The sequence below is a fragment of the Pan troglodytes genome, chromosome 12, assembly GCF_028858775.2.
Source record: "Pan troglodytes isolate AG18354 chromosome 12, NHGRI_mPanTro3-v2.0_pri, whole genome shotgun sequence".
NCBI lineage: Eukaryota > Metazoa > Chordata > Mammalia > Primates > Hominidae > Pan > Pan troglodytes.
Window position 1 is genome coordinate 54,553,116 of NC_072410.2, and position 21,433 is coordinate 54,574,548.

The window sequence follows — 21,433 nt, forward strand, 5'->3', positions numbered from 1 at the left end:
GCAGGAAAGAAAAAGTAATCATAATACATAGTTCTGTTTATCTGTATTGTATAGTTATAACAATGAAAAATGCTGATTTTTTTTTTTTTTTTTTGAGAGGGAGTGTTGCCTCAGTTTGTTGCCCAGGCTGGAGTCATGCCGGCTAATCTTTTTTTTTTTTTTTAAGTATTAGAGACCTGGTTTCACCATGTTGGTCAGGCCGGTCTTGAACTCCTGACCTCAAGTGATCTGCCCACCTCAGCCTCCCAAAGTGCTGGGATTACAGGCGTGAGACACCGCACCCGGCTGAAAAATGCTGAATTTCTGATGAAAATAAAGATAAAGCCATTGGAATGGTACAGAGTTTGTGAAGTGTGTAGGGTAGGAGATAGAGGGAAGAGAAGTATGTGAAAGCTAAAAATCTTAAGAGACCTGGAGGTAAATAGTGCAAGTCAGCTGAAAACTTTAAATTATTGCCACTGCATAAAAGCAAATAGAGAATGAGGGCAGGGTGACAAACTGCTTTTTTTCCCACAGCAGGAGTTGTAGAATTCGTTGGCACTTTATGCTTTAGTTTTCAAATAAAGGGACTATTTTTTTAGTTTGAATTTAAAAATAATACAGATAACAAATACACATAACAATATGGATTAATCTCACAAGCATAAAGTTGAGAGAAGCCAGACACGAAAGAGATTCCATTTATAAAATGTACAGAAACAGAAAATAGTAGCTACTGGTCGTGTGTGGGGGGGGGGGGCGGGGGGGGTGGGAGGAGGGGAGATGTCTGGTGACTGGAAGATCTGGGTGCTGGTTATTGGGTGTTTACTTTGTGAAAATTCATCAAACTGTGGACATTTATGACCTATGCATTCTCTTTATGTAGATTAAATGTAATAAAACATTCCCCCCAAATGATACAGATACTACACTTACACATTACCATGTCAGTATTCACTGAGATGTGTATGACTACATGTATTTGACTCTACAGAAAAATAATATACAGACATGTTTATTCACTTGGTACTTTTTAAATTGTCTAGAACAGACTGAGAGTGACACACATATTTGATTGTGAGGACAGTTTTTGTCATAATATCTGGTTATCGTGTAATATTAAACTACTGAAGTAGGGGCCAGCAAACTACAGAGCAAACCAGATCCTGCCCATAGCCTGTTTATGTCTGTCTTTGAACTAAGAATCGTTTTTACCTGAAGTGTTGTTTTGAAAAAAAAAAAAAGGAAAATGTGAAAGAAACTACATGTAGCCTACAAGACTGGCCCTTGTACAAGAACACCCAAAAAGTAATGCCTGTTATCCTAGGAGAAAGAAACCATGAAAATTCTAACTGGAGGTCACTCAAGTTTTGTTGTTTTGGTTTTTTGTGTGTCTTTAAATTCACCTTCTGAATATAGCTAAAGTAATTTTTTTTTCTTTTTTTTTGAGATGGAGTCTCGCTCTGTTGCCCAGTCTGGAGTGCAGTGGCGCGATATCGGGTCACTGCAGCCTCCAACTCCCGGGTTCAAGCGATTCTCCTGCATCAGCCTGCCCAGTAGCTGGGACTAGAGGCACACGCCACCACACCCGGCTAAGTTTTTGTATTTTTTAAGTAGAGACGAGGTTTCACCGTGTGTTAGCCAGGATGGTCTCGATCTCCTGACCTTGTGATCCACCTGCCTTGGCCTTCCAAAGTGCTGGGATTACAGGTGTGAGCCACCACGCCCAGCCCCCTAGTAATATTTTTTAAAATTGTAATTTGATCTTCGAAGTAGTTAGACCACAAATGAGGAGTTTCTCAGACACTGTGAAGCTTGATTTGTTCCTGTCTGTTGCAGGTTGTAGGTGGCCTAGATATCCACAAAAAGATGGTGGTAGATGTGTGACTCTTATCAGAGAGTACCACCCAACACTTTTGCTTTCTTCTCCATCTCTGAAGATCTGCTCAAGACGTCCAGCAATGCTCTCTGTGTATTTAAATGGAAGTATTTTTCTCTGTGAAGCCACATTTTCCAACATGAGCCTCATGAAGCCAACTAAGTGTTATTGAACTGTAATTCTCTCAATAACTCAGTGTAGCACTTTAAAGTCTGAAGGACAGCAACATGAAAAGAGCATATCAATGTGGTGGAGAAAGGGAAGGGGTTGGCTTTTTAATTTATTTTTCTTCATCTTTTATAACAAGAAAGTATCTATATATACATATGTAAATATTTATATATAGATATATGTAGCTTTATATGTAGTAGGTTGGCTTTAATTTAATATACTTGATTCAGAAACAAAACAATAGAGTACAAAAGTGCCAAGCAGAACATAAAACATCCTTACTTTTATTTCACACAGTTTTATATATAGATAGAAGACTGTACAATTTGAGCCGGGTGTTAGGCCAGCTATTTTCCTTTTCCTGTGCTTTCTCCTTTGAGAGATTGACAAAGCATTTGTTAACGTCCTATTATTTACCTTAATTACATTTTTGTAACAAAGGAGTCTGTAACTTTATTTATACTTATGAATATATCCAGGGACTACTTCTCATTGCTGAGCAGCTTTTAATACCTCTGCTTGAGGAGAAAGTCTAGTTCATTGCTACTGCCAAGAGCTAGTTCTTGTGTTCATATAGTAACTGCACAGGGCTTATAGCTGCTTCATTCTGTTACTTTGTAACTAGGAGCCATTGCATTTATTAAATGTCCCTCAGTAACGTTAAGTGCTAGTTGTGATTTTATACATAAAGGCCAGAAGCTGTCTGAGGCAATCATGATTGATTGTATGTATCACTTACTGAAGAATACCTGAAGTGATCATGTAACTACTTATAAGGGATATCCATTTGTTTGATTACATGGGTAAATAATTTGTCATTAAACTTGTGTTTGAATCATGAATTCCCTTGTTTCAAAAGACTTGCAGCTAATCTAAAAAACTGGTGATATTTAATATGCATGTATGTATCTAAACACCCATATATATTTGTGGTTTAAGTGTGAGAAATCTTGCTAACCTATATGCCACAGAAGAGCAAAATTGTATCCAAATTTATGCCACTTGAATTTCTTTACCACGAGGGATAGAGCATGCATACTGGTTTTTTTTTCTTGATTTGCCCATATAATTGGTAATGGATAACTTAATAAATTTGTGTGATATAAAAGTAGTGTATCATGTTCTACCATTTGATCTTATCCCTTCCCATTTCTGCAAAGGTACTGTTGGCTGGAAGAAAAACATTTTGGTTAGCTTTGTATGACAGTAGTCTTTCCCTTTATAGTTTCTCTATAAAAACTGGTTTTAAAATCAGTGGAAAAGGGCAGGTTGAATCAAGGTGAATCAATCTGAAATTGAGCACACCTGCCTGCCATCGCTGTTCCTTCAACTGAGTGCTGCACATCATGGGCTCTGTCTGTGAGAGAAAAATCCTGGTGCTTGGTGTCCTTGCATGACATGGAGTTTTGCATGTAGATCAATTTAAAATGTACCTCTTGTTTACATAATTTGCATAATCTTAAAAGATAATGTTGCCAAACTTTGGAAATGTTAATGTTCAGACTGAAAATCTCCACTACATGTAACTTTCTTCCTCTGGATCAGTGGCATGGCTTATAATCCCAGCCAGTGGTTTGAACTGTTCCAGTGTCAACTGCCATGTGCTCTGCTTCAAGGGGGAACTAGTCTTTTGTGAATTTTTTGTACATAAGTATTTGTTACAAATATTTTAGCAAATGCTTTCTATTTCTCTTGCTTGTGCATATCTTGGCTGGCGTTACAGAAAAATAGTGTAAACATTATTTCCTTACCGGGGAATGAGGGTTTTTTCTTTTTTTCTTTCTTTTTTTTTTTTTTTAGTTTGTGTGTGGGGGTGGGTAGGGGAGGGGATGGTTTATGTTGAATGTTTAGTTTTTCTTCTGCATGATATGTCATGTTGTGGGATCTTTAGAAAACTTCATACTGTATGAATAAGAAAATAAAATATTTGAAACTTGCTTGAATGTATTCAGTGGTCTTTGATGGCTTTCCATAGCTATGAGAATTTTTTTTCCTCTCAGTCTTTTAAATTCTTAAAAACAGTCTGGTAAAGTGACATTTAATCTCTATAAAAACCTACAAATTCCTGTAGTACTCTCCCATCACCTCCTGCCATGACTTCCCTTACTACTACCCCTCTCTCTACTCCAGCCATGTTAGCCTCCTGTGGTACCTGGAGTCTTGGGTTTGTGTCTCTTAGGCCCTTGCGCTATCAGTCCCTTTTTGCCCCTTTCCTTTCCCAGTATCTCATAGCTAATGCCTTCAGGTGTTTGTTCAGTTACAGCCTAGCTCAAAAGGAACTGTCCTGGCTACCCTATTAAAAAATACAGATACACCTGGCTCTCCTTTCCTCCTCTATATTTTTCCTTCTACAATGGCATTTATTCTTTTCTGACACAGTTTACTTATGTATTTTGTATTCCCTGACTACTGAATAAAATGAAAGCTCCAAAAGGGTAGTGATTTGTCTCTTGTTCACTGATAGCCCCAGCCCAGTTGTCCAGAGTATAACCTAGTTCTTAGTGTTTACCCAATAAATAATTAATAAATTAATGTGATACCCTGTTTATGCAGGTTGTGATTTTATAATAAATGCTATTCAGTATTTTTAAAAGGTAAAATTGGCATTTCTTGAGATTACATTTACTTGGTAACTTTGCTTTCATTTATTCAACTTTACAGTCCCTACTACATGTCCATCACTGTAATAGGCACTTGAGATGCTGTGGCAAATGACATCCCTGGGCCAGATAAGTTGGGGATGTTTTATATCCAGAACACCTGTATCACCAGATGTGCACTAGTTACAATGGGTTCTGTAACTTGTTAAAACATCCCAGGAGTAAAGGTTTGTTAGACCTAAGCAAGTAGATGGATTTAAGGCCCAGAGCTCCTTTTCTTTTTTTTGAGACAGGGTCTTGTTCTGTTCATCTGGGCTGGAGTGCAGTGGGATGATCACAGCTCACTGCAGTCTCAGTCTTCTGGGGTCAAGCAATCCTCCCACCTCAGCCTCCAGAGTAGCTGGAACCACAGATGCGTGCCAGTACCTGGCTGTTTTTGTTTTGTTAAGACAGGGTGTTGTTATGTTGCCAGGCTGGTCTTGAACTCCTGGGCTCAAGCGATCCTCCCATGTTGGCCTCCCAGTGTTGGGATTACAGGCTTAAGCCACCACACCCGGCCCTTTTTTTTAAACCTACTTCTGACAGTCTTAAAAATAGACAAGATGACTATCCAAGGAGCATGAGCTTTCTTGCATACCATTCCTAGTTCTAGGTGGCATGAGAGTTGGAGCCCAACTCTTCAGGAGCGAGTGACTAGGAGGAAACTCCATGGGTCTCTTGCCAGCCACGAATACCTAAGAAAATGCTCTTCTCTCAGGCCCATCTTCCAGGCAATGTATCAGTGAATACATATGTAAAGTATATGTCAGAAAATCATACCAGATACTGAGTATCCAAAATATAAGCCTTAGGGTGGCAGGCAGACACAATAATTACAATATAGAGTGACAAGCGCCATAGAAACAGGTAAGGTTGGAAGTATTAGATTTAGTGTCTTGGCCTTAGAGAAGGGTTTAATGAAGTTATTTGACCCAGGTTAAGATCAACTGCCAGTATGATAGTCAAATTTATTACCTCTATTCCTTCTTCATACTTTCCCATCCCAAGAATTATTAATTGGGTTCCCCTAACATTTTCTCTCCCTTTCAAAAGCCCCAAGTAGTACTACTACTACTACTGGGGAACAGGAGATACAAACGCTTAACTAAGCGGTGGGCGGGGGTGGGGAGGAGGTGAAAGCAACTCCTTAAACCAACGTTCAGCATTCCAAATTTTAGCAGCTGCCAGGGAAATATATTTGCTCTCTTTATTCGAAAGGGGAAGTAATTTGGATAATACCAAAACGTTATTTCCCTTTAATACAGATAACCCATATTTTCGCAGTTGAAATGATGCTTTTAACTTCCTGCCTCCTCCATTCCTTGAAAGTCGATTCAAAACATTTATGGTCACCTAGCAATGGTTCAATTCAGTCCAAGTGCTTGGAAAACCTGATTACAGGCATGGGCCCATTCCCCAGGAAAGTAAATGAAATAGTCACAATTTTGAATTTAACTTCCTGGGGAAAGGATGAAGGTAGGCAAGTACCTCTGAAAACCTGTTCAGACTCCAGAATAAAAAAGTCCCAAATCTTTTTCAAAAAGGTATGAGTAAAAGGATCTGATATCATTGTACACATCCTTGCTCCATGCTGCTGTTGCCAAAGGATAAAAAAATAATTTGAGGTGGGACATACTCAGCAATTTCCAGTTGGATTCCCAGTTGAGCATTTTGCAAAAAAAGCATTAATGAATGAAATTTTAAAAAATATCTAAGTATATCCAATCCCACATACTGTACAAACTAGCTTAGAACAGTGGGATATGTAACTGATACAAAGGAAACAAGCTTAACAATTTTTCTTTTAGTTCCTACATGAACTTTCTAATACTGCCATTACTGAAGTTTACATGTTTTCATCAAGGGTTTTAGAGATGCATAAGAGAAGTATCAAAGTTAAGTTTAATAAAGTAAGTTCCTTCCATTTTGTAATGTATAAAATAATACCATTTAAACAGGCAGAAACTAGCTAATCTGCATTTATAGAGCATAGTTTTTTGGGTGGGAAAAAAGCATTCTTTCATCATTTCACCTTTACTAGAAGAAACAGACTTATGGTTCTTACTATTATTTTTCAACTTTAGAATTATTCATTCAGTAGAAGCTGTATTTCAAGTACCCAACCATTCTGTTTTTCACTTTCAATGTAATCTTCAAAAATTACATGAGATATTCAACATACTTTATTATAAAATAGGCTTTGTATTAGACGATTTTGCCCAACTGTAGGCTAATATAGTGTTCGGAGCCCTTTTAAGGTAGGCTAAGCTATGATGTTTGACTTTTGGTATTTTCAACTCACAATGGGCTTATCTGGACCTAAACCCATCATAAGTTGAGAAGCATCTGTATACCCAACATTGGTTATGTATACTTTCATTAAATACTCATTTGAAAAATAAAGCTTTCTTCACATCAACCCTGTGATGTAGGTCTTTAATTTTTGAAACTGCAAAACAGGTTCCAAGATGAGCTCTTACTGATGTATATGGTATAATACGCTATGGCCAAAACCACTGCTTATGACCTCTCAAATATTCACACATCAAGGCCAGGCGCAGTGGCTTATGCCTGTAATCCCAGCACTTTGGGAGGCTGAGGCGGACGGATCCCTTGAGGCCAGGAGTTCAAGACCAGCCTGGTCAACATGGCGAAACCCCATCTCTACAAAAAATACAAAAAATTAGCCAGGCATGGTGGTGCACGCCTGTAGTCCCAGCTACTAGGGAGGCTGAAGCAGGAGGATCACTTGAACTCAGGAGGCAGAGGCTGCAGTGAGCTGAGATTGCACCACTGCACTCTAGCCTGGGTGACAAAGTGAGACCCCGTCTGCCAACAAACAAATATTCACACATCACCCAGTATTAAGGAAGGGTCATCATTCAGAGAGGTTTTTCTAAGATAATCTATTAAATTACCATTTATAAAGAAATGTTTATAAATTTGTATGAAGTTATAAATTTATAAATAAAGTATAAATCCATATAGAGCTGTTTAAAGAAGAAGTTTCCCTCTGAGAGGATTAGCCTATGCAATCTGCTACATGTGATTTCAGATAAATGATAAATTATACCTAATGTGTAAGTATAACAGAATCAATTTTTGATATTTAAATTATCCTAAAACCTGTTGAGTGTGAATACTCTTAAATCTTTCTTTTCTGTTTATGCTTCTGGCTGAGAATGGAAGAAGGGACGGAGGCTTCAAATGACTGAAATTGTTCAGATGGTTTCTTGTGACCGACTACTGTAAAGTATTTTTCACCAGAGTCCAAAGGCAAGATAAAAAGTCTCTGACTTGAAATCAGAATCGATCTGCTGATCTGCTAGCCACAGCTCGAATATTGCCATAAACCTTGGAAGGAGGATTTCCTGCAAAGGGGAAAAAAAAGTATATACACAAATAAACTCACATTTATAGCGCCTACAGTTGTCCCTCAGTGTCTAAGGAAGACTGGTTTCAGGACTCCCACAGACACCACAATCCTTGGATGCTCAAGTCTCTTATATAAAAAATATGCACATTAACTACCCACATCCTCCCATATACTTTAAATCATCTCTAGATTACTTATAATACCTAATACAATGCAAATGCTATGTAAATAGTTAGTACTGTATTGTTTTAAAATTTGTATTATTTTTAATTTGCCATTATTTTTATATATATTTTTTCGGTGTATCTGATCTGCCATTGGTTCGATCCGCAGATGTGGACCTTGCAGACAGAGGGCAGACTGTACATGAAAAAGGGTCTAGAACCCTAAAAAGAACAGAGACATTTTAATTGGAAATTACAAAAAAAAAAAAAAAAAAAAAAACCTTAACAGAAATAATACCCAAATATTCTCCAAAAAATATTTTAAACTTCTAAGCGAAAGGCACTGAGTTGTTAAAATATTTCAAAAAGAAGCCAATCACTGAGGCCTGAGAACCAGAAAATCCCAATTTTCTGAGCAAGCCGCTAAGATCCTGCAACTTGCTGCAGGATCAAGAAAATGGGTTAAGTGGATCAATTAAATTGCCTGAAGCTGTTCAGCAGCTCTTCCTTTGTTGAACCTAAAATGTGATGTTCCCTGCTATTCTGGAATGGTTTTTCTCTGCACCTTATCAAGAAGGCAGCAAAGATTTAAGCAATATTACCCAATAAACACCTTCTCTTCTCTTGCAGACAAATGGAATCTAAGCAAAAGTATTTCTACTTCTGGCTGGGCGTGGTGGCTCACGCCTGTAATCCCAGCACTTTGGGAGGCTGAGGTGGACGGATCACAAGGTCAGGAGTTCGAGACCAGCCTGGCCAATATGGTGAAACCCCGTCTCTACTAAAAATGCAAAAATTAGCCAGGCAAGGTGGCGGGCGCCTTTAGTCTCAGCTACTCATGAGTCTGAGGCAGGAGAATCGCTTGAACTTGGGAGGCAGAGGTTGCAGGGAGGCAGAGGTTGCAGTGAGCCGAGATCGCACCACTGCACTCCAACCTAGGCGACACAGCGAGACTCTGGCTTAGAAAAAAAAAAAAAAAAAAAAATTCTACTTCCTTCTCTAGGCCCACCTTTGCCAACTCCCAAGGGTTTCTACTTGCGATCTTTAATATTACCCTAAATCGCTTTGCAAATGTGGTTTTGACTTCCTCAATTAACTTCCTATCCCTCCCAGAGAAAACACCAAAGAAAGAAACTGCTATTACCCAAGATTAGGTTGCAAATGGCAGTTCTTGCCATCTTGATATTTTGGAAGGAGCCAAGGATGTGAACTTTCCTGAAAGAAATAAAATGAGACAAATTAGTGGCTGGGATGCAATGACTCACACCTGTAATCCCAGCACTTTGGAAGGCCAAGGCAGGTAAGATCATTTGTGGCCAGGAGTCTGAGACAAGCCTGGACAGCATAATGAGACGCCATCTCTACAAAAAAATTCAACAGTTAGCTGAGTGTAGTAGCACGTGCCTGTAGAGTGCAACATGCCAACCTGAGTGACAGACCAAAACCCTCTCTCTCAAAAAAAAAAAAAAAAAAGACATTGTAAACAAAAAAGCATTTCCTTACCTAAGTCCTGTACTCCAAAAATGCTGGAAAATCATGATATTTGAGTCAGATTCTTTAATGAGGGCAGTGGTTATGGCTGCACAACTCCATGAATATACTAAAAACCACTTTTTAAAAGGGTGAATTTTATGGTATATGAATTGTATCCCACTAAAAAATTATTAGAAAAGACAAAGAATTGTTTGAAAAAGAAAAATTTGTGAAGATTCTTGGTTAATGATGGCTCCCATCCTATGAGTGCTTTATGTGCCAGGGCTTTCTATGCATGCCCTCATTAATCCTCACATGACCTTCCTGTTTTACGGACGAGGAGAGAAGTTTATAAGAAATCAAAAAGCCTGCCCAAGATGACACACTGGCAGAGCTGGTTACTGAATACCCATAAATGCAATACTGTACTCAATTTCAACATAATTGGTTTTCAACTGCAAAGTTTCCTAAAGATTATCTAAATTTCTTCAGGGCTCTGAGGATCATTTAGACCCTTTTAATGGGCATCCTTTACTGAATGACAAAACTGACAAGATACAATTTTGCCTTTTTGAGTCCATCTTCCAAACTGTTTTCACTGTGCCCTGTACAAATCAGCTAAAGCTTCTGTATCTTCAACCCCTGTTAATATTCCCTTCACCTTCTGGCTTCAACTAAGGCCAGATCTCAAATGGTGGCCAGTTCTTCCTCCACAAACCAGGTACCTCTGGCCTGGGGGAGGTGCAGGTGTCTTCATGCCACATCCAGACCACATGCTCTCCCTCTTGCCTCCCTAAAAACCCTTTGGCTTTGGATCTGCTCTGAGGCCACATCACCCACCACCCTGCCTGGCTGCGGTCCTCAGCTGCCCCTGCAGATCACCTGTGAAGATGTTAGCTCTTGGCTCGCTGTCTTTCTCTTGCTATTCCCCATCACCATGCTCGATCATGTCAATACCCATGAAGATGATAATCCCAACATGCCAGCCTCTCAGGTCCTTGATATCCTTTATGCCAACATGGGGTCTTGTTTTCCACCTTACTCCAGCCTCTTCCATCCATGGTCACACCCTGGACTTGGTCATTACCAAAAACTGCAACCCCCCCAATAATTTCGATTTCAAACATCCAACTCTCCCTTCACCACTTTCTGTCATTCCAGCTCATATCAACACAAATAATCCTTCACCCCTACCCCAGGACCTCCCATCTATGGATCCTACTCACCTTCACTGCCCTTCGCCCCCTCACATCCCACCTCCCTTCCTCTGCTCACAATCATCCAATGACTTCCTATTCACTCCAAGTAAAAGCCAAAGTCCTTATGATGACCTCAGTGAGGCCCTATTATTTTTGACTCATCTATCACTCTCCGCTCTCTCCCTTTCATCCTTGGTCAAGCCTCCTCGCTCACTGCCAGATGTGCCCTCAACTCAAGATCTTTGTGCTTTCCCCTTCCTCTGTAATGCTCTTCCTCCAGACACCTGCAGATGAACAAAACAAACATTTACAAATGCTCCTTCCTCAAACTCCACTAAAATGACAGGAAAGATGTAAGCCCAAAAGGAAGAAGAGAGTAATAACAGTAGCAAAGTCCAAAAAGGTGGAAAGCAGATGGAGGAGATGGAACTGACTGTGCAGACCCAAGTCAACTGATGCCTAAATCAGCAGCGGGAATATCAAGAAGCAGAACTCTGGGAAAGAGACTCCAAGAGGCAGGCGACAGGGAACCCAGGATGATGGCTGTGCAGCCAGAATGCAGGCAGAAAGCATGGGGGCGTTTTTGGAACAGACATCTCCAGCAGAGATTTCTCAAATATTAGATGCATTCGAATACATCAAGAGGAGATACAGACAACGTATAGCTTCTTACTGAATTAGTACGATGAAAATGAAGAAAGGACATAGACACATAAGAGTTACTTCCTCAAGTGAAAACAATGCTGCAAAAGAAAGATAAGGCAGTCACAGTATTTCACCTGGCTCAGCTATAAGTACACTGAGCACTGATTTCTGTTTTCAGGTAATACTGAACACGAATCTAACAAAAACCGCAAGGGGACCATCAGGAGGACAGAGAAGAATAAATCGGAGTGTCAGAAAGGCTGAGTGTGTGCAGTGGAAGTAAGAGGGTGAAAGACAGCTAAATCTTCATCTTTGATGGTAGAAAGTCAATAGTGAATCTGAAAAATAAGAGGCTGTATATGAACAAAATATCTGGAAATACAGAGAGAAATACTTTTTTAAGATAAGCTAAAAGAGTTGAAATTGGTTCCCCTGAAAAGGGTGAAATGGAGGTAGGCAGTAGAAATTTTTGGCTTTTTTTTTTTTTTTTTTTTGAGACGGAGTCTTGCTCTGTCCCCCAGGCTGGAGTGCAGTGGCGCAATCTTGGCTCACTGCAAGCTCCGCCTCTCGGATTCTCGCCATTCTCCTGCCTCAGCCTCCAGAACAGGTAGTCATAAAGACCTTTAAGGTTCATTACACACACTACTCTATGGAAAATAGCGTCGATGCTATGGAAGAGAACTCGATGGAAAGAACATCATAAAAGTCTGGAAGGACCATGCCATTGAAGACACTGTCATTATTATGGAAAAAGCTGTGAAAGCCTCATGCCTGCAACTATAAATTCCTGCTGGAGAAAACCATGTCCAGAGGTTTTGCATGACAGTACAGTATTTACGACAGAGCCAAACAAGAAATCATGAAAGAGACTGTGGATATGGCCAAAAGTGAGGGGTGAAGGGTTTCAAGATATGGATCACGGAGAAATCAAGAGCTAACAGACACTATGCCAGAGGAATTAACAGAAGACGACTTGATGGAGGTGAGTGCTTCTGAAGCAGTGCCGGGTGATGAGGAAGATGATGTAGAAGCAGCAGTGTCAGAAAACAAGGTGACATTAGACAATTTGGCAGAAGGTTTCTGATTATTCAAGATGCTTTTGACATCTTTTATGACAGACCCTTTTATGATGTGGGCACTGAAACTAAAAACTGTGGAAGAGGATTGGTACCCTACAGAAACATTTTTAGAGAAGTGAAAGGGCAAAAAAGTCAGAAATTACAATGTATTTCTGTAAAGTTCCAGAGTATGCTTGCCTCTCCTGCCTCGCCTTCCACATCTTCCTCCTCTGCCACCCATGAGACAGCAAGATTAACCCCTCTTCCTCGTCTTCCTTAGCTTATTCACCATGAAAACCTTTATGATGACCCACTTCCACTTAATGAAGAGTAGACAGATTTTCTCTTCCTTATAATTTTCTTAATAACATTTTCTTTTCTCTAGCTTACTTTATGAAAGAGTACAGTATATAATACATATAACATACAAAATATGTGTTTATCAACTGTTTGTTATTGGTATAGCTTCCAGCCAAAAGCAGGAGTAGTTAAGTTTTGGGAGAGTCAAGTCATACATACATGGATTTTCAACCATGTTAGGGGTTCAGCATCCCTAATCCCTGCAATATTCAAGGGTCAACAGTATACCTGTGCAATGAAATAGTACTTGCCAATAAAAAGGAACTACTGATACACCCAACAAAATGGAGAAATCCAAAATAACATGCTAATTAAGAGAAGTCATACACCAAAGCCTACATACTGTGTATTTCCATTTATATGAATTTCTAGAAAATGCAAAATAAGAGTGACAGAAACTAGAGCAATGGTTGTCCCAGAAAAGGGTGGGGGCAGGCAACTGACCATAAAGATGCACGAGGGAACTTTCAGGGTAAGAGAACTGTATGAGTGTCATGGGACTACAATATACATTTGCCAAAAACTCATTGAATGGGATACTTAAAACAGTAGAATTTTATTGTATGTAAATTATGCCACAATAAACTTCTAAAACATTGGTTTAACTAGTAAATTTTAGGTTAACACTTATAAATATACTTATAAATTTACCAGTAATAAACTTAATGACAGACTATATAATTTCATTGGCAAATCAGTTACAGTTTTAGATTTCTAAATTCTTTTTTTTTTTTTTTTGAGACAGAGTCTCACTGTCGCCCAGGCTGGTTTCGAATTCCTGACCTCAGGTGATCCACCCGCCTTAGCCTCCCAAAGTGCTGAAATTACAGGTGTGAGGCACCACGCCCAGCCGTTTTTTTTTTTTTTTTTTTTTTTTGAGATGGAGTCGCACTCTGTCGCCCAGGCTGGAATGCAGTGGTGCAATCTTGACTCACTGCAGTCTCCGCCTCCCAGGTTCAAGCAATTCTCCTGCCTCAGTCTCCCAAGTAACTGGGATAACAGGCATGTGCCACCACACCCAGCTAGTTTTTTTAGTAGAGACTGGGTTTCACCATGTTGGCCAGGCTGGTTTTGAACCCCTGACCTCAGGTGATCCGCCCACCTCGGCCTCCCAAAGTGCTAGGATTACAGGTGTGAGCCACCGTGCCGGGCCATGGATTTCTAAATTCATGAAAGCTTTCAGGGCTACTCAGCCAGTCCATGACTTAATGATGATTTAACTGAAGATTTTTTTTTGACTTTATAATTGCGCCAAAGTGATACACACTCAGAATGCTCTTCAGTTTTCAAAGAGAAGTATCCTATGATATCAAATGAAGTATCAAATGAACTTCTGACTTATGAGATCTTTAATTTACAACAGGTTTATCTGGACGTAACCCCACCATACGTTGAGGAACATCTGTATATGGATTTTAAATTAATTAATTTTTTATTTTTTGGATACAAGGTTTCACTCTGTCACCCAGGCTAGAGTGCAGTGGTGCCATCATGGTTCACTGTGGTCTTGACATCCTTGGTTCAAGCAATCCTCCCACCTGAGCCTCCTGAGCAGCTAGGGCTACAGGTGTGCACAATCACGCCTAATTTTTATATTTTTTGTAGAGATGGAGATCCCTATGTTGCCCAGGCTGGTCTTGAACTTCGGGGCTCAAGCATTCCTTCCTCCCACCTTGGCCTCCCAAAGTGCTGGGATTATGGGCATGATCCACTGAGCCCAGACTATATGTGGTATTTTTATTTTTATTTTGTTAGAGTCTCACTCTGTCGCCCAGGGTTGAGTACAGTGGCATGATCGTGGTTCCCTGCAGCTTCAACCTTCTGGGCTCAGGTGATCCTCCCACTTCGGCCTCCCAAGTAACTGGGACTACAGGTGTGGGCCGCCACACCCGGCTAATTTTTGTATTTTTTTGTAGAGAAGGGGTTTCACTATGTTGCCCAGGCTAGTCTCAGACTCCTGAGATCACGCCATCCACCTGCCTCAGCTTTCCAAAGTGCTGGGATTACAGATGTGAGCCACCATGCTTGGCCATATTTTTAAATGTGGTGTGCATTTGCACATTTCCAGTTCAAAATAGCTTCTCCCAAGGCTCCATATTTCTGACTCTAGGCTCAATCCATAACAGATCAAACAATATAATTATATGCCTGGCTTCAGGTAAAGAGGGCCACCAACACAGTAGTATAGTTATCCTTAAAGTGTAAAGAATGTACAAAATTTAGGTTCTATATAATGAAGAGTCCTTCAGTATGGAGCAAAATTGAGATATTAAATGAAATTATTTCAGAATTTAGTCACAGGCAGAACCCTCCTCCTCTCAGTCAACTGTTCAGTTTCCCAACTTCATGGCATTATATAATCTCTGAGCCATCTGCCAGTAAGATCCCCAGCCTGGGCAGCTTCAACCTCAGACAGGGGTAATCCCAGCTTCACTTCTGGCACCTTTATTTTAAGCCCCTATCATCTTATTTATGTTTACATATAACTGCTCTCTAGTTTTGCCTAATGTACGATATTCCCCTCCTTTTATAAAAGGCCTTAACATATATATGTATATATATAAAGTAGATATATACTTCTAAAGACTCACAAGGGCATCTGAAATAGTGATTGCTTGTTCTCCCCTAGTGATTTAATAGATTCCCTTGAGTATGTATGTATGTATGTATGTATGTATGTATGTATTTATTTGAGACAGAGTCTCACTCTGTTGCCCAGGCTGGAGTGCAGTGGCATGATCTCGGCTCACTGCAACCTCCTCCTCCTAGGTTCAAGTGATTCTCCTGCCTCAGCCTCCCGAGTAGGTGGGACTAAAGGCGCATGCCACATGCCCGGCTAATTTTTGTATTTTTAGTAGAGACAGGGTTTCACCATGTTGGCCAGACTGGTCTCGAACTCCTGACCTCAGGTGATCCGCCCGCCTCAGCCTCCCAAAGTGCTGGGATTGCAGGCGTGAGCCACTGTGCCCAACCCGAGATATTATTTAAATCTTCACCTGTAATAATTTCTTTTAATAGCATTTCCTCATTGTTAAATGAGAAAAGAATATATAATTTCTTAAATTTTCTCAACTTAAGCCTCTTTCAAAGTTGCTGACCATCTATTCACCCAAAAGTATACAGATGATTCCCAACTTAAGATGGTTCGAACTGGGATTTTTCAACTTTACAAGGGTGCAAAGGTGATACACATTCAGAATGCTCTACTTCAAATACACATACAACCATTCTGTTTTTCATTTTTAGTACAGTATTCAATATTCAACACTCTGTCATAAAGTAGAATTTGTGTCGGATGACTTTGCCCAACTGCAGGCTAATGTGTGTTCTGACCATGTTTATGATAGGCTACGCTAAGCTATAATGTTCCATAAGTCAGGCATATTAAATGCATTTTAGACTTATGATATTTTCAATTTATGATGGATTTATGAGGAGCATCTGCACTGACAAAGATTTAGCAGCAACATTATGCATAAAATACAACTGTTATGACTTTCTTAAAACAAAAGATCAAATATAAATTATGACAATAATTTTCTCAAGATCAGATACTTACACATCAGCCAAAACTATCCTTGTCCGTGTCACATTCTCTATGGTGAATTTGGTTTTTCCTCCTTTGCCAGCGATTCTTCCTATTGCCCTGGATAGATGGTCTCCCTTTAGGGGTTTAACTAAACAAGAAAAGCAAGATCTCAGGAGGCAAGCCATTCTAGTGTACCACCCATTCCACATAAAGTTTAATCATAAACTAAATTTCTCTAAAGGACACAAAGTGTATATATATATATAAAAGTTGCTAAAAATACAGCTCAATTGATGCTATTAGAAAACTGAGAGTCACATCACAATACAAAGTCAGCGACACAAGAGCACAGACCAACACACACTCACCATCTGTAATTTCAAAAGACTCTAAGAAGAGGTCATCCAACCTGATGAGAGCAAGTGCATCCTATAATATAAAAACAAACACCGTGAAGCCCCTTCCATTTGCATACCTGAAAAAGAGTAAAGTGCAAAGCACTATGGAACTAAAATCCACAAACTCTAGAGCTAGAAAGCTTTTTTTTTTTCCTTGGAGACAGAGTCTTACGCTGTCGCCCAGGCTGGAGTGCAGTGGTGTGATCTTGGCTCACTGCAATCTCTGCTTCCCTGGTTCAAGTGATTCTCCCACCTCAGCCTCCCAAGTAGCTGGGACTGCAGGCATGCACCACCACATCCAGCTAATTTTTTTGTATTTTTAGTAGAGATGGAGAGTATCGCCATGTTGGCCAGGATTATTTTGAACTCCTGGCCTCAAGTGATCCACCTGCCTCAGCCTCCCAGAGTGCTGAGATTACAGGTGTGAGCCACTGTGCCTGGCCTTTTTTTTTTTAAATGCCTAATCCATTGAAATGTTCACATTGAATATTTTTAAAGTCCCCATTTTAGATATCATGGAATTACTCACCTCCACCTGAAAGCCGAGAATAAAAGCTTTCACAAAATCAGCTGCTTTTGTCAGAGCACTAACATCCTTGGTTTCTTTACAAGTCTGTTAAAAAACAAAAAAGGGTACAAAATACCGTTGAGAATCAAACAGAAAATGTCCTAACAAAATACTAGAAATGTCCTTTCCCATTATTGGAGAATTTCCTTCACCACCACCTTTCCCTAATATATTCTGTATGACACAGGTTCTGGTCAGATAAGTGCTGTACTTTATTTGCAAAACAAAACGTTCTCAGCTCCAAAGCTTGGCTGTTCCACCCAAAGAGTGTCAAATAACTAACCGCACTATATGATCAGATTTTGGGGTTAACAGCAAGACTACTCTGGCACAACCCAATCTCTCGCATTCTGAAGAACCTCTACCTTCTGTCCATCCCTTCAATGCCCAATGTCCTCTTCTCTTCTCTCTCAAGGCAGTCTTCCCTGGGATTCCTGACTTAATCTTCTTAGTTATCATTTATATGCTGATGTTTCTTAAACCAACAGCTCCAGGCCTAACTACCTGCATGCACTGATTGGGGAAATAAAGAATGAATGAAGCACTGAACCTGTCCTCAAAGTTTATTTGAGAAATGCAGAAATAACTGTTATTCATAAAAAGCCTACCACTGTAAATAACACATACTATAAATAACATGCTTTACACACCATAACTCTAACCTTCACAACAACTTTGAATGTTAAGTGATATGACTACCTTCGTATGTGAGGAAACTGAAGTACTAAAAAGCAAAAAAGGTAAGATTTAAACACAGATCTGATTTCAAAACTGTTATTTCCACTGTCCCATGCACATTCACAGTCTAGTTGAAGAGATCACGTATTCAACAAATGTAAAACCATATGGGCTTGTGTAATGGGAGAGTCCCCAGAGCTTTCCCATTTAAAACTAGACCCTAGTTCCAATCCTATATGTGACCTTAGACAAGTCCCATAGATACTTTAGGTCTTGAGTTTTCTCATCAGTAAAATGAGGAGGTCAGAGTAGAAGATCCTGAGTGTTCCCTACTAGTATAATAGAAAATTTCCCTTATTAGACTGATGACTGTGGCCAAGTTTCCTCACATCTTTAAGATGGGAATATCCTGAAGACTAAATGATGTAGAGCATGGTGTAATACCACTGTGTGTCTGGTATATGGCAGCATCAACAAATGTTAGTGGAATCCAAAGTGATTATCCTGCAATAAATAGGACAATAAAGCACATGAAAAGTTTAGGCACTGAAGATATGACTGAAAAATGGACATACCATAACAGAGAAAGAACTTGAGCTAGACCCGGAAAGATACTGGAACTGAAGTATAAAGAGAAAGGAGTAGGGAGGAGAGGACCTCTTTCAAAGGCCAAAGCCCCCAAAAAGTATGGACATAAACAAACTTTATGATCCGTAAGAGACAAACTTGTGACTGAGTCTCCTACTTGAAAAGCAAGTTAAGTCCAAAACTTTTTCCTTTAGAAATGTTGAAGATGCTCACGCCTGTAATCCCAGCACTTTGGGAGGCCGAGGCGGGTAGATCATGAGGTCAGGAGATCAAGATCATCCTGGCTAACACGGTGAAACCCTGTCTCTACTAACAAATACAAAAAATTAGCTGGGCGTGGTGGTGGGTGCCTGTAGTCCCAGCTACTCAGGAGGCTGAGGCAGGAGAATGGCATGAATCCGGGAGGCGGAGCTTGCAGTGAACCGAGATCGCGACACTGCACTCCAGCCTGGGCAACAGAGCAAGACTCTATCTCAAAAAAAAAAAAAAAAAAAAAATTTTTTTTGTTTTTTGAAGATGCCAGGATGTCATAAAAGCATTGTGATCTGGGAAAATTAATCTGGCACTGGCAGATGGATGAGTGGAGAAAGGAGAGACGTCAAACAATGAAGCAAGGGAAACCTACAACGAAACCACTCCTTGGCAGGAAACCATAAAAGCCTGAATGAGAGAATGGCAACAGGGACAAAGAGGAGTTACTCTATCATGTTCTATGATATTTTACACTTTATCAACTATTTAGAATAGTGCCTTTCTTTGTTCCATTATTATATTCCATTAACAGAGATGAGACTATACCAGTCCGGATGATGGTAAAAGAATCCTTAAAAAGGAAAATATAATTAATTTCGGTTATCGATTCTGGTATGAAATTGGCACCCAGAAAAGAAAGCCCAAAGTAAATTTAAATGTCTAATTCCCGGATTGATAGCACAGAATTTAAAATATATACATAGGCTCGGTGGGGCAGCTCACGCCTGTAATCCCAGCACTTTGGGAGGCCGAGATGTGCAGATCACCTGAGGTCAGGAGTTCGAGACTAGCCTGGCCAACATGCTAAAACCCAGTCTCTACTAAAAATACAAAAATTAGCCAGGTTTGGTGGCGGGCACCTGTTAACAGTGAGCCGAGATCATGCCACTCACTCCAGCCTGGGTGAAAGAGCAAAATAAAAACATATATATACACACACACACACACACACATATATATGCATGTTTCTTATCAAAATAATACATTTTTTAATCAAAAGAGCACCATTAAAACACAGTCATGCACTGCATAATGACATTTTGATCAGTGACCAACCGCTCATACCATGGTGGTCTCATAACAGTATAATGGAGAATATACAGAAACCTGATATATGGCACTGGATACCGGCAATGCAGATCAAGTAGATGAAATGACTGATATTCAGTAATGGTCCTGGGACATTTGGTTTTCCATATGAAAAAAATATATAAACAAATATACACATACCATCTAGGTTTGTGTAAGTACACTCTATAATATTCGCACAAGGACTAAGTCATCTGACAAAACATATCCCAGAACATATTCCCGACGCTGACTGTATATACTTCTTGTAAAGCAGCAAGTGCTTATATTCATTATTTACCTGCTTCTGTTTATGATAATCTCTTTACTCGACCTTTTCTCAATTTGACATAGAACATTATAAAAGATACACAGAAGAAGAGCCAGTATTTTGGTGTGATCTCAGAACTAATTTACAAATTCAATTAATATTTGTATCGAATGCAGATTTTTAAGGCATTTGGGAAGTTCAAACTCAATACGGTAAATTTTTAAACTGGACAAAAACCATACAACAGAAAAGTCCCATTAAGTAAAGCCTATTCATGCCTTTTCATCTCTGTAGGAGAGAAAGCCTGGTGTATTGGGAAATGGTTGAGATTTTCCTTACCCTGATTTCTACATTCCTTGATTTCAAGTTAAAGCGTATCTGAAGTCCCAAATGTTCCACAATAGGAGTAAATATCTTCATCCAGTTTTCTTTCAATGGTGTGTATCTGTTAGCTGGGACTGGAATTTTCCTTGTTTCTTCTTTCCCACTCTGTAAATAAAAGAACACACAACTCAGAAGGCTATGGAGGGACGGTGATGGAGTTTAAAATGACATCTGATCCACAAAGGGCCTCCTTTAACTGAACTAGTTACACTTCAAAGAATCACTTCTCTCTGAGCATCACGGCAGAACAGCCCCACGGCAGCTTCAACATTCTCCAGAGGCCATCGGCTTGATCCGCGTCTGGCCTTTGCCTCGTTGCTGTCCTAGGGTCCCGGCCACATACCAGGAGCCCGTCCCCACAGAGGGGTGGGAAGACGGGCCTCTTCGCCGGCCTGGCCTCCTCTGTGTCCATGCGGCCCGCATCCCCGCCCTCTCCCGCTGCGGACAGCTGTTCAGCCTGTCGTTTCTTCGCCCGTCGGCCACCCTTGCGGGTGACCTGGGTAAAGCCCTCCTCTGCCCCGGCGCTCTGCGCTTCCATTTCGGATTCCATCCCCGGGAATCTTAAGGCGCTGCCGGCTGAAACACGTGCGCAGCTGCACCACGCAGAAGCCAGCCTCAGCCAACCACCCCTGCAGCTCCGCCCCTTTCCTAAAACGTCACAGGCCGGGGACCTGCAGGATTTGGGGCCGGGGGCGGGGGGAAACGGGGTTAGGCTGTCCTAAGATATGCCTGATGCTCTTGGGCTCACTCCAGC

The 21,433-nt window shown here is 40.3% G+C and overlaps 2 protein-coding genes across 4 annotated transcripts in view; one reads left to right on the plus strand and one right to left on the minus strand.

Annotated features, from left to right (window-relative positions):
* Positions 1–3,966, plus strand: part of PPP3R1 (protein phosphatase 3 regulatory subunit B, alpha) — a 73,461-nt gene extending 69,495 nt beyond the window's left edge. For all 3 annotated transcript variants that reach the window (XM_003309044.7, XM_016948660.3, XM_063789032.1), the window contains one exon: positions 1,819–3,966. In XM_003309044.7, coding sequence (XP_003309092.1) covers positions 1,819–1,866 — 48 coding nt within the window. In that variant the 3' untranslated portion in view covers positions 1,867–3,966. The remainder of the gene's footprint in view (positions 1–1,818) is intronic.
* A 1,874-nt stretch (positions 3,967–5,840) lies between these two features.
* On the minus strand, positions 5,841–21,338 carry PNO1 (partner of NOB1 homolog). Its single transcript, XM_003309045.6, has 7 exons — positions 21,023–21,338; positions 20,635–20,784; positions 17,400–17,483; positions 16,841–16,901; positions 16,503–16,620; positions 9,353–9,423; positions 5,841–8,039 (listed from the first exon to the last, which is right to left on the minus strand). Exons 1-7 carry the CDS (start codon positions 21,227–21,229, stop codon positions 7,972–7,974), a joined length of 759 nt encoding a protein of 252 aa, XP_003309093.3. The 5' UTR covers positions 21,230–21,338; the 3' UTR covers positions 5,841–7,971.
* Between the last annotated feature and the right edge of the window lie 95 nt (positions 21,339–21,433).